This window comes from Petaurus breviceps, unplaced genomic scaffold (genome assembly GCF_028583685.1).
Source record: "Petaurus breviceps papuanus isolate PSGF00001 unplaced genomic scaffold, PetGlider_PUasm1.0 175, whole genome shotgun sequence".
In the NCBI taxonomy this organism is placed as follows: Eukaryota; Metazoa; Chordata; class Mammalia; order Diprotodontia; family Petauridae; genus Petaurus; species Petaurus breviceps.
In genome coordinates this window covers 67,644,002-67,657,707 of record NW_027185764.1, presented here as the reverse complement: position 1 = coordinate 67,657,707, position 13,706 = coordinate 67,644,002, and the positions used below count along the sequence as shown (strand labels likewise).

The window sequence follows — 13,706 nt, the reverse complement described above, 5'->3', positions numbered from 1 at the left end:
ATCTTACTGCATTTTGTTAATGAAATAACATTGGCTACTTGTACTTTTACTTTTTCAGAATATTATATTGCTTCTTATTGTAGTAAGTGACAGTGTCCTGAAGAACTATAGGGCTTACTTTCCATTTTTATTAACTTCTTAGATCTGTGATTTCATTGATTCACTTTCCACAGATGCAGATCATGTCCCTTCCCTGTATTTGTTAATGACTTTTTAGGTGACAAATCAGAATAGATTTATCAACATTAAGTCCAAAATCCTTATGTTAATGACCAAAGTTTCATGGGTTGCCAAGGCTAAAATAACCCATCACCTCGTGGCTAGTTTCTCTGAACTTACCTAGTCTGGTTCTTGTACATTATTCTATTGCTGGGCTCATACTTCGAAAACTTTTTGACTTGATAGGTGCTTCTAGTGTTTGTACTCCATTGGCATAGCATTTGTGCTTGGGCTGTCTCAAGAGGTATAGTAGGTTCCCCATCACATGAAGTGTTCAGGTGGGTACATGAAGATAACCACTGGGACATGATGTTATAACTATGCATTGTAGTAGATAAGTTCAGATGTCTTCCACTTCTGAGATTATCTAATTTTTTTAGAAGCCAGTACTATTTCCATACCTTAATGAGGCACATAAGTAGGATTTTAGTACAACAATTTAATTAAAATTTATTGAAATTTTTTCTTACAGCCTGATTTTTTTTTTTAGCCAGGCCAGTTCTGATTTATTTCTTGCTAATTTTAAGGACAGAGGATCATGATTTTTTTTTTTTAGGCAGTCCAGTTCTGATTTATTTCTTGCTAATTTTAAGGACAGAGGATCATGATTTTTTTTTTTTTTGCATTTTTCAAGAGTTATAAATTCTCGGGAAGAAAGATACTTCATTAATGTTATATATGGGATTGACTGCCATGCTTTTTTCCCCCCCCAGTAAGTATTATGCATGAGGATTGGTGCTGGAAGAATAAAAGTCTAGAGGTGGAAGTTACAGAAGAGGATGCATCAGGGATTGAATTTAGGCAGACTGGCTATATGCTAAGATGTTCGCTTTCTCATGCTATTACCCTGGTATGTATGGAATGTGGGAGATAGTCTCATTTAGAATGGAAAGAGCAATAGACTACTGTTGCTAAGAATTTTGTTACTTTGGACAAATTACATTGTTTCTCAATTTCATTGTCATTTTACTTATGTTTCATAGGTATTTTGAGAAATGATAATTAGGAAGCAGCTTAACTTCTTTTGAGGAAAGATATCTATATTAATTTCATATATAATTACTTATATTAACCAGAGTTAACTCCTCAGTTTTGGGAGGTAAAATGTTTTTGGAGGTGACTAGATGAGAAGCTTATTAAAAGCAGGTTAAGGGGCAGCTAGGTGACACAGTGGATAGAGCATTGGAGTCAGGAGCACCGGAGTTCAAATGTGACTTCAGACACTTAACTGTGTGACCCTGGGCAAATCGGTTGGCCCAATTAACTCCAACAAAAAAAAATTAAGAAAAAAAAGCAGATTAATAATTTTAGTTCTTTAAAACTCTGAACCACTTCATTTGTTCTTAAAAGGTTGAAAAATATTAATGTTAGAAATTAATTTCTTTCTATAAGAATGGACCCATTTTTTACCTTACAAACACATTCAAGTTATTAGTGAACAGTGTAAGCAGCTGTAGCAAATTTAATTCCGTGTTCATTGTTCCTTTTGTGTAGAGCAAAGCAATGGTGCTTTTTCCTCTGATGACCTACATTCTGGAGTAATGGACATTGGCAGATCTGACCCCAACTAGGAGAATAACAGTGTTTGTGAAGCTCAGATTGTTCCAAATTCATTAGCTTTAACATTTTTTGACACCAGTAGGCGTCAGGTACCTGAAACATGAAAAAAATAAATAACTGGTTATACCACGCATTGCAGAAGTTAAGATTGGAAACTAACATTCTTAATTCTTGTATGTTTTTCTAACAACTTAGCTACACACTCAAAAGTAGGTATAATGATAGAAATTAATAGTAATTATTATCTTGCTGATAGGGAATGATATGGATGCACAAGAAAAGAGATTATATTTTTGTGGGAGTCTATGTAGGTGTTAAATTTGGGTTTGACTCATAAGTTCTTTAGTGATAAATAGACATAATATAGACATGTATCAAGTTTTGAACGTAAAGGGTCTCTCTTTCTATGTAAGCATTACCAATTGCCTTAGTGTCCCTCTATTTCGTGGTAAATCATTGTGTTGTCTTTGGTCGCTTAGGAATTCTATCAGGATGGAAATGGACCTGAGAATGTGGGAATTTATAACCTATCCAAAGGAGTGAACCGATTCTGTCTATCAAAGCCTGGTACGTTTAGAACAATTAATATTGTTACTAGTTAGAATGATTGAAATTCACCAGAAAGTGGTCTTAAAGGCAGCTTTCTTTCTTGGCTTTATTTTCATTTTTAACCATCAGTTTGCAGTGGCATTGAATTTTTCTATTTTCTTCATGGAAGGAGCAGTCACTTAAATGGATTAAATTAGATCTTTCTCATTGGACCCTTTTATTTACATAAAAATAGTACCACATGTTTAAATGATCATAGTATTTATGAGTAGATGTATAATTTCTTCTAAAGGTTAACTGAATTGGTAATTGACTGACTGGTCAGTGTGGTAAGAATAGTAATTTTGGTTAATCTTATTTAGGTTCAGGAATTAGTAACCAGGAAATTGGCTCTTGATGGTACAAGCAAGAAAGTTGCCAGATGTTTTCATCCTCCTAAAATTGTTTTTTATTCTGCTTCTAAGTCAGGAATTATACTGTACTGCTGAATTTTACAGACCACTATTGCAAAAGCACTTTCTATGACTGTGCTTACTATAAAATTGAATACATATTTCCAGAATAGAAAAACTTTGCAAAAGATTACAAATTTATCTTTGGAAGCTGAGAAAAGAATTTTTAAAAGTTAAAATTTGTTTTCAAGCATTTTGTAATAGAAACCAACTTTTTGGTTCTTTTGTTGCATTTCTAGAACTATTTTTATACTAGGTTAAGTTGATAAGCAATAGAAAATTGAAAGTATATTACTGGACTGTTTAAGTGATTTGTTATTGGGAATACTAGTTAGATAGTGGGAAAGATTTAGTTGGCATTTCTAATTCTTTTATCAAATCTGTAATATATTGCAAGTTAGAGATGCTTACTCTTGATTTATTATGTTGACTCACAAATAGACTATTATTTCTGAAAGTGAATTTTTCTTTGTTTTCAAAGGTGTATACAAAGTGACCCCACGATCTTGTCACCGGTTTGAACATGGTTATTATACTTATGACACGTAAGCTTAACTTGATTGTAGAATATTTCTTTATAGGCATTTTTTTTTAAAGAGAAAAACATATAATCTGCAATCTGAATCTTAGCTCTCTATCTGGAGGAGGATAGCATGTTTCATCCTGAGTCCTTAGGAACTGTGATTGAGCATTGTGTTGATCAGAGTGTTAAATCTTCCAAAGTTGAGTGCTGTTGTTCAGTTGTTTTTCAGATGTGTCTGACTCCTTGTGACCCCATTTGAGGTTTTCTTGGCAAAGATACTGGAATGGTTTGCCGTTTCCTTCTCCACATGAGGAAGTGGAGGCAAACAAGAGATTTGCCCAGAGTCATAGGGCTAGTAAATGTCTAAGGCCAGATTTGAACTCATGAAGATAAATCTTACTGATTTTGGGCCCGGCACTCTATCCACTCTATCCAACCTAGCTGCTTTCCAAGTTTATTATATCTCTACAGTACTGCTATTATTGTACAACTTGTTCTCCTGGTTCTTCCTTCACTTTTCATCAGTTCATAAAGTCTTTCCAGGTTTTTCTGAAACCATTCCCTTTATTATTTCTTACAGCATAGTAGTATTTTGTCACATTCACATAGTATGACTTGTTCAGCCATTTCCCATTTGATGGATATCTCCCCAGTTTCCAATTCTTTGCCACTGCAAAAAGAGTTGGTATAAATATTTTTGTACATATAAGTCCTTTTTTCTTTTTTTTTAAATCTATTTGGCATATAGACCTAGTAGCACTATTGCTAGCTTAAAGGGTATGCATAGTTTAATAGCTTTTGATAATAGGTATATTATAATAATTTGTTATTATTGTAATTGTGTTATATTATATCATAATAATTATGCAATATATTAATTGTAATAATAATAATAGTTTCCCAGAAGAGTTGAACAAGTTCACAGCTCTACCAACAGCGTATCAATGTACCTGGTTTCCCAGAGCCCCTCCAGCATTGTTATTTTCCTTTTTTGTCAGCTTTATCTCTCTGATGGGTATGAGGTGGTATCTCACAGATGGTTTAATTTTCATTCCTCCAATTATTAGTGATTTAGAACATTTTTTCATTATGGCTATTGATAGCTTGAATTTTGTTCTCTGAAAATTACCTATTCATTTCCTTTGACCATTTATCAATTGAGGAATTGTTCTTTTTCTTGTAAAATTTTAGAAATGAGACCCTTATCAGAGCAATGTACAAGCATATCTTAAGATAATGAATAGTGTTTCTCAGTTTACATTTTGAATAGAAGAATTTGTTTTTCAGTAGGAAGAATTTAAATCATATATCAAAATTTTTCTGACAGCAATTGTGAGACATTAATATATATTACTGAGAAAATACCTGATGAATCTTGGGGTTTAAGAGAATGGTAGAAAAGCCTACAGGGTATGACTTAAATGCAGGCTTTTTTTGAGTCTTTTCAGTTAATGTTTACAAAACTCATTGGATAAGATTTATTTAACTATTTATTTTATGTACTTTCAGGTTGTTTCTGTGGTTTTTTTGGGCTGTTTTGACATTGAAAGAATTTTTATTTAGAATACTTTTTTTTGGCATTAGTATTTCATCTAAGAGATATTTTATTTCAAAACAAAATGGGCCAACAAGATAAGAAAGGACAACTAAGAAGGATTACCGGAAATGGGTTAGTCCTTTGGGAGTTATTAGGTGTTACCATTTGGTTCAGCTCTTCTTTTTGGTTTACAGGTCTTCACCCAGTATCCTGACACTTACAGCCATTAGGCACCATGTTCTTGGAACTATCACCACTGACAAACTATTGGATGTTACTGTGACCATTAAGTAAGGCTAATGTGGAGTTAAGTGGTTGGGAGAGGGGAAACTGAGGAGTCTCATATTTATAGAATTTTGAAGCAGAAGGGAGCTTTAGAGACAACTCTATAGTAGCATCATTTTATAAATGACAAAAGTAATGCCTAGAGAACTTAAATGGCTTACTGCCTCAAGTTACAAGTAGCTAGTGGCATATTAGAACCCAGGTTTCTACCTTCCATATCCTTTGTTCTACTACCTCACTTCTCTTAAATGGCTTTAACATTTTTTCAGCCTTTAAGACAAGTCATTTATGTCTTATGTTTCATCTTGAATGCTACTTATGCACACAATTACACAGTGTTTTCTTTCATCTTAGTTCAGGTTTTAGGGCAGACTCTTAATTTTCCTTCCTTCAGACTTTTTCTTTTAAAGCTTGTGTAATGGAGACGAAGCCTCCCGGCTAAGGAAAGTTTTTGAAAACCAAACTTATAATTCAGGTTATGTCCACCTAGCTGTGTTATTCAAAGGAACTGTTGATTTATCAGTGTTGATATACAGTCAGTTTTGTACATCTGATCCCTTAATTTTTTTTTAAGCAATTGGGGTTAAGTAACTTGCTCAAGGTTACACAGCCAGTTATTTCTGGGTATGGTGCTAAGTATTTGAGCCCAGATTCGATCCCCAGGTCATCCCGACACTGGGGCCGGTGCTCTTACCCACTGTGCTACCCAGCCGCCCCGATCCCTTAATTTTCTAGAGAATTTAAAAGCAATAAATCTTTGTCAAATGAAGTTTAAATATGATAATTATTTTTGTCTTCCTTGGAAGCCCATTTTTGGCTAATACTTTATAATTTCTTCTCCATAGTAGTAGTAGCAGCAGCAGCAACAGCAGCTTTTTTACTCATTTTCACTCCTTTAAAATAGCATTTGTATGCCCTCTGAGTTTTTTTGTAGTATGAGTTATATTCCAGAAGAGAAAGGTCAAAGTCATACTAGGATGGAAGCAGTATGGTAATATGGTATAATTAAAAATGGATAGATTCAGTTAATATTAAATATAGTCTAGGCATAACAATCACCAATATATTTAGCATTTTTTCTATGAAAAAATACAATAGAATTTTAGAGTTGGCCTATCCTGTACTAAACAAGAATCCTTTCTATAAGATTATCTGTGATTATTCATTCTCTCTTGAAGACCTACAATGAGGAGGCAACCCACTGTCCCCTGAGGCAGCCCATTCATTCTGCTTTGAGGTAGTTCTGTTTATGAGGAAGTTACTTTTGTGCCTTTCTAATCCACATTCTCAGAAAAAGCTGTCTGCATTCATCCCCTCCATTTTTCTTCCCTTCTCAATTTTGCAATCTGGTTTCTGACCTCATTATTCAGTTGAAGCTGCTTCCCATCATCTTTACTCAGTCCTTCCAAGCTTTTCTGTTCCGTTACTTTTTAGCCTCCTTGATGTTTCTTCTCCATAGGATTCTGTGATAATTCTTTCTCTTGATTTTTCTTTTACCCTACTGCTTCTTTCCAGTCTTCTTTGCTAAATCAGAATCCAGGTCACTTCTAGCTGTGTGTGTACTTCAAGGCCCTGCCTGGGGCCCTTTCTCTCCATTCTCTTTTGGTGACATCATCAGCTCACAGGGGGTTAATCTCTGTCATCTCTGCAGATGACTTCTGGATCTCTATATATCCAGTCTTTGTCTGTTTCCTAAGGTCTAGTCCTGATTGCCAATTGGACATTTCAAATTCAGTGCCCTCTTAAAAGTCAACATTTCCAAAAGACAACTTAATATCTTTCCCACCAAACCCACCATTTCCCCAATTTCATTTTATTGTTCACCACCATCCTGCTGGTCACTGAAGTTTACAATCTCAGTGTCATCCCTAACTGCACACTCATTTACCCAACATATTCAGTCAGTTGCTGGATCATATTTTTTTACCTTCATAAGATCACAGTATCTCCCACCTCCTTCCTTTTCATAGCTATCACCTTTTACCTAAACAATCATGACAATCTGAATTGTTTTCCTGGCTACAATTTTCTACTCCAGTTTTCTCACAGCTGCCCAGATGATTATCCCCAGGTTTGACTATATCACTCCCAACTCTACTTCATTGATTCCCTCCTACTTCTTGGTAACCAATTTGTTAGGCTTTACCACCTGCCCCCAGTTTTCCTTTCTAGCCTTTTTGTGCATTACTCTTCATATACACTACAAGTCCAGCCAAACCGTTTTCTTACTGTTCCTCATACACCTGACTTCATTTGCTGTCTGGGTGTCTTTGGGCTGGCTGTCCCTAATATCTGCAAGTCACTCTTTCTTTACCTCTTCCTCTCAGAATTCCTAGTCTCCTCCAAAGCTCCATTCAAGGACTGCCTTTTACATAATGTCATTCCTGATTCTCCTTCTCCATCCAACTGATACTTCAAAAATTATCTTTTTTATATTTTGTATCTGCATTGTATATTTTGATGTATGCCTATTATCTGCCCAGGCTAGATTATAAGCTTCTTGAGTATAGGGACTATAACCACTTTTCTTTATATACCTAGCATCGTTCCTGGTGCATAGTAGGTGCTTGATAAATGCTAGTTGATTGAAACCTGCTTTCTTAGTTACAAAACTTGTCAGCCACCCTCTGCTTCTACTTAAGAATTAAAATTTCTAGAAGCAAGGTCCCTAAACAATCTGCTGGTAAGAAAGATTAAATCACTCAATATGGGTCCTGTTCCCTTTCTTTTTTCCAGGTCCTCAATTGACAGTGAACCTGCCTTGGTTTTAGGTCCCCTAAAGTCTGTGCAGGAGCTCCGTAGGGAACAACAGCTGGCTGAAATTGAGACTCGAAGGCAGGAAAGAGAGAAGAATGGTAAAGAAGAAGAAGGAAGGACAAAGCCTCCAGTACAAGAGATGGTGGATGACCTTCAGGGTCCTTTTTTATATGATTTCTCTTATTGGGCACGGTGAGTTGTTTTACTTGTGTCCCTGTTTTCCTGCTAACAGGAGGAAGATAAATGACCACTGTTAACTCTCTCAATTGTTTTAGATCTGGAGAAAAAATCACTGTTACACCTTCATCTAAAGAACTCCTCTTCTATCCTCCTTCAGTGGAAACAATTGTTAGTGGAGGTAAAATAAAACCCATTGTGCAAGGAATGCATTTTAGCTGTTAAACAGTGGATATTTTACTTTATGGAAAGGGGTCATTCTTTTTTGAAATAAATTATCAGGTGGTACTAGTGGTAAGAAAAGCCACCTTTAAGAAGCAACGTATATTATAAATTATGTTCTTAAATTCTCTGGGATTTTTTCTTTTTGTGGGAGTTACTAGCAAATTTTGTTAAAAGTGGAAAGAGAATAAATAATTATTTTTTATGGAAACCTTCTATTCCTGTCAGAAGTAGTTTCTCTTTGCTTTTTGGGGATCACATATTATTCCTTCATACATTTTTATTCTTTGATATATAAAAGTATAAATTGTTGCTTAGCATTGTACTCTGGATAGAAGGCTTTATGTTTCAGTTCTCTAAATGGTTCTCTTTCCAAGTGGATCTCAACTTAGCTTCTTTTGGACCTCAGTTTTCCTGTTCATTAAGTGGGTATGTTAGCAATGTTCTACCTGCCTCAGGCTTAAGAGCTGTTTAAATCCATCCTTGTTAAATTTGGTTGCTGCATTTCTTAGATATTATAAAAGCATAGAATTATATTGCTCTTCTCTCCTTTTCTTCCCCTTTAGAAAGCTGCCCTGGGAAACTGATAGAGATCTATGGAAAAGCAGGCCTGTTCTTGGAGGGCCAGATTCACCCAGAGTTAGAAGGGGTTGAAATAATCATTAGTGAAAAGGGAGCCACTTCTCCATTAATAACAGTGTTCACTGATGACAGAGGTAGCTATAGGTAAGTTCCTGAAATGGAAACATTTGTATATGTATGGTTTTTTTTTAAACTGCTTTTCTAAAGGACCTAGGAAGCAGAGTTCCCTTGGATTAGGCCATATGGCCTAACTCTCTTCAAGATTAAAAGCAGATCTTTATGCTTTTTTGTCTTTAAGTGTTGGGCCATTGCACAGTGATCTGGAATATACTGTGACATCACAGAAGGAAGGATTTGTTTTGACTGCACTCGAGGGAACTATTGGAGACTTCAAAGCTTTTGCCTTGGCAGGAGTAACTTTTGAGGTATTGTTCTGGTTGCTTGGTCTTGAAATTTTATGTTATAAATAAATTGGGTGACTCAACTGATATAGAGTGTATTTGTCAAGTTATTGAATACAGGATGTTCTTATATTAGCAGAGTGGCTAAATCTGGAATGCCATTGAATTTAGGATATTCTCTGTATATTTTGGAAAGTGTGTCAGGTTCCTCTGTGGCTTATAATACCAGATTGTGATTTATCTTGCCATTTAAATTGTCATTTTGATAAAATATGGTATTTAAAACAAATTGTCCTTTGTGTTGAATCTGGAGATCTCTGAGTGAGGGTGCATTTCTTTTTGTATCTAAAGCTATGAAACAACCATATTATGTTTTATAGCATATGCTTAAGAAAATATCAGATAATCAAATGCATGTAGTCTTGTCCATAAAGCGGGTTATAATTTGTCTATTTGAGTGATTCTTCTCTATGCCTCCCCAAAGTTTGCCCCAGAGTCCACCCAACATGGTAGAGAGTTTCCTCACCTTCTTTTGACATATGGAACACTCTGGCTATTCATCTCTAATCTGTCTTTCTTGTCATATGATCAGTTCATCTTTTCTTCTTATTGTACAAATTTTTATTTGTTTTTGTTTTTGCTTTTTGGAGGGGGAAAGGCAGGGCAATTGGGGTTAAGTGACTTGCCCAAAGTCACATGGCTAGTAAGTGTTAAAGTGTTTGAGGCCAGATTTGAATCAGGTCCTCCTGACTCCAGGGCCAGTGCTCTATTCACTGCGCCACCTAGCTGCCCCTGTACAAATTTTTTTGAAATTAAATAATTTATTTTTAGTTTTAACATTCATTTCCACAAGCTTTTGAGTTTTAAATTTTCTATCCATCTCTCCCTTCCCTCCCACCCCAAGATGGCATGCATTCTGATTACCCCTTCCCCCAGTGTGCCCTTTCTTTTATCACTCTGCCCCCTATCCCTTTCCCACTTAATTTCTTATAGGGCAAGATAGATTTCTATTCCCCATTGCCTATATATCTTATTTCCCACTTGCATGTAAAAACCATTTTTTTTAACATTTCTTTTTAAAATTTTGAGTTCCAAATTCTCTCCCTTCTTCCCTTTCCACCAACCCTCACTGAAAAGGCAAGCAATTCAATATAGGTTATACATATATAGTTATGCAAAACACTTCCATAATGGTCATGTTGCTAATGACTAACTATATTTCCCTCCATCCTATCCTTCCCCTCCCTACTTATTCTATTTTCTTCTTTGACCCTGTCCCTTTTCAGAAGTGTTTGTTTCTGACCACCCCTCCCCCATCTGCCCTCTCTTCTATCATCCCTTCCTCACCCCCCTCTCCAACCCCCACTCCCCTTACTTATTCCCTTCCCCCTTACTTTCCTGTAGGGTAAGATACCCAATTGAGTATGTATGTTATTCCCTCTTTAAGTCAAATTCGATGAGAATAAGGTTCACTCATTCCCTCTCACCTCCCCCCTCTTCCCCTCCATTGTGACCTTTTACTTGCCTCTTTTATGTGAGATGATTTACCCCATTCTCTCTCTCCCTTTCTCTTTTTCCCAATATATTCCTTTCTCACCCCTTAATTTTATTTTTTAGATGTCATCCCTTCATATTCAACTCACCCTGTGCCATCCATCTATCTATCTGTCTGTCTAGCTAGCTAGCTATATTTCCTCCAACTACCCTAATACTGAGAAAGGTCTCATGAGTTCCAAATATCATCTTTCCATGTAGGAATGTAAACAGTTCAACTTTAATAAGTGCCTTACAATTTCTCTTTCCTGTTTACCCTTCCATACTTCTCTTGAGTCTTGTATTTGAAAGTCAGGTTTTCTGTTCAGCTCTGTGTTTTCATCAAGAATGCTTGAAAGTCCTCTATTTCATTGAATATCCATTTTTTCCATTGAAGTATTATACTCAGTTTTGCTGGGTAGGTGATTTTTGGTTTTAATCCTAGCTCCTCTGACCTCTGGAATATCATATTCCAAGCCCTTTGTATCCCTTAATGTAGAAACTGCTAGATATTGTGTTATCCTGATTGTATTTCCACCATACTCAAATTGTTTCTTTCTGGCTACTTGCAATATTTTCTCCTTGACCTGGGAACTCTGGAATTTGACTACAATGTTCCTAGGAGTTTTCCTTTTGGAATCTCTTTCAAGAGGCAATTGGTACATTCTTTCGAAGTTTTCCCCTCTGTTTCTAGAATATCAGGGCAGTTTTCCTTGATATGATGTCTGGGCTCTTTTTTTTTTTTATCATGGCTTTCAGGGTTTTTCCAGTAAGATATTTCATATTGTCTTCTATTTTTCCATTCTTTTGGTTCTGTGTTATAATATCTTGATTACTCATGAAGTCATCCATTTGCTCTATTCTAATTTTACGGAATTATTTTCTTCAGTGAGCTTTTTGGACCTCCTTTTCCATTTGACCAATTCTGCTTTTTAAGACATTCTTCTCCTCATTGGTTTTTTGGATCTCTTTTGCCATTTGGATTAGTCTGTTTTTTAAAATGTTATTTTTTTAGTATTATTTTGTGTGTCCTTTAGCAAGCTGTTGATTTGTTTTTCCTGATTTTCTTGTATCAATCTCATTTCTCTTGCCAATTTTTCCTCTACTTTTAATTTTCAAAATCCTTTTTGAGCTCCTCCATGACCTGCGACCAATTCATATTTTTCTTAGAGGCTTTTGATGCAGAGACTTGGACTTTGTTGTCTTCTTCTGGTTATATGTTTTGATCTTCTTTGTCACCAGTTTTACTTAAGATACTGTAGTCTGGCTTTTTTTATGTTGTTTACTCATCTTCCCAGCGAAACACTTGATTTTCTAACTCCCTGTCAAGGCAGGGACTCTGCTTCTTGTGGGGGTGGGAGTGAGTATACTGTCTCGGGCTTTTGGGATTTTATATCAGCCATGGGATTCCCCCACTGTCTGTGGACCCAGAGCTCCAGAAGCAGCCACTGCTGCTGCTGTTGCTGCCGCCACTGCTGCCACCACCTCTGCCTTCCCAAGTTTGGGACCAGACTGAGCTCCTCTCTCACCCAGGTCCCACAGAGTTCCCCCATTTTTCATGCTGTTCTTGGTGTTTGTGGGTTGAAAAGTCTGAAAACTTCTATAGCTGCCAGTGATTCTACAATTTTTTTATTGGTGAATTTTATTACCCTTTTTCATTTCCTATTGTTTTTATGTTTCAGTCTACTCATAGCCATCCAGAGTATGTATTATTTCATTCTTTCTACTTGTATTTCCAGCATCTAGCACAGCACCTATCGCATAGTAGACACTTAATAAGTACTTGTTGATTGAGCAGTCCATCATATGTCTTACCAGATGCTGCACGTTTTCAGGTTTTTAGAGGTAGTTGTATCTCACATTTTGCTGCCAAACATCAACCCCAGTAGAAGTTCATTTTCAAAAGACAGGGTTTTGCTTTCATGGGAAGCTTGAGGTCATTAAAAGAGCTTTGTGTTTTCCTGAGAGCAGTCTAGCCTGCTTTTTATCCTGTTCTTCAACTTTGTACCCAGTGTTTTCCATATGTACCATCTGTCTCATATATGCTTGCTGTAAGATAAACTTTATAGGGTTTCTGTCTTCGAAAGTGTATTGAAATTTGGGCAATATATATTCTTCAACCACTTGGCCTTTCCTATTTGGATGGAGTGATAAACAGCATTCTTACAAGAGTCTTTGCAGTGTTCTGGGGCTTGAGGCACGGTGTTATTCATAGACAGGAGTATCCATAGGACCTCACTGAGCACAGGGAATCCTTTGTTAACCTGGACTCTGGGCCTGGAGTTAGGAAGACCTGAGTTCAGATGTGATCTCAGACACTTGTAAGACACTTAACCTTTGTCTACCTTAATTTCATCATGTGCAAAATGCAAAGAATAATGGCATTTACCTCCCAGGGGTGTTGTGAAGACCAAGTGAGATAATATTTGTCAAGCATTTAGCATAGTGTCTGGCACATAGGTGCTTAATAAATGCTTGTTTCCTTCCCTTTTCCCTGTCACAGTGATGAATAACTATGCTTCAGCTATTTTTTTTCTTCAGAGAATCATCATTGAAAAGGTTTATTTCTGTAGTGATGTTTTACAAGAACTCTTAAATAATTATGATTTACAGATTGGAGACACTTTGTAAAAGAGTATGGAAAACTGTTTTCTTCAACTGAATCAAATTCTTTTTCATAATCAAGAAATAGGCATACTAAGACCTTATATTCTCTACCTCTTTCATTTATTTGTGAAGTGGGTAAAGACATGGTCCAATATTGCTTTTTTCAGTGACCAGAATATTCTTTCTCCCTCACACTTCAAACCCCACAGTTGGGGAAAGAAGAAAAACAAAACCCTAAAATTCTGTGTTATCTTGCTCTCTGAATCTGTCTCCTGATTAGGAGGTGGGTAGCATTCTTCATC

General features: G+C 36.2%; 1 protein-coding gene across 1 annotated transcript in view; it reads left to right on the top strand.

Annotated features, from left to right (window-relative positions):
• Positions 1-13,706, top strand: part of NOMO2 (NODAL modulator 2) — a 55,223-nt gene that overhangs the window by 24,696 nt on the left and 16,821 nt on the right. The window contains exons 15-22 of the mRNA XM_069085299.1: positions 933-1,069; positions 2,259-2,346; positions 3,262-3,325; positions 5,035-5,130; positions 7,862-8,074; positions 8,158-8,240; positions 8,848-9,007; positions 9,162-9,288. Coding sequence (XP_068941400.1) covers positions 933-1,069; positions 2,259-2,346; positions 3,262-3,325; positions 5,035-5,130; positions 7,862-8,074; positions 8,158-8,240; positions 8,848-9,007; positions 9,162-9,288 — 968 coding nt within the window. The remainder of the gene's footprint in view (positions 1-932; positions 1,070-2,258; positions 2,347-3,261; positions 3,326-5,034; positions 5,131-7,861; positions 8,075-8,157; positions 8,241-8,847; positions 9,008-9,161; positions 9,289-13,706) is intronic.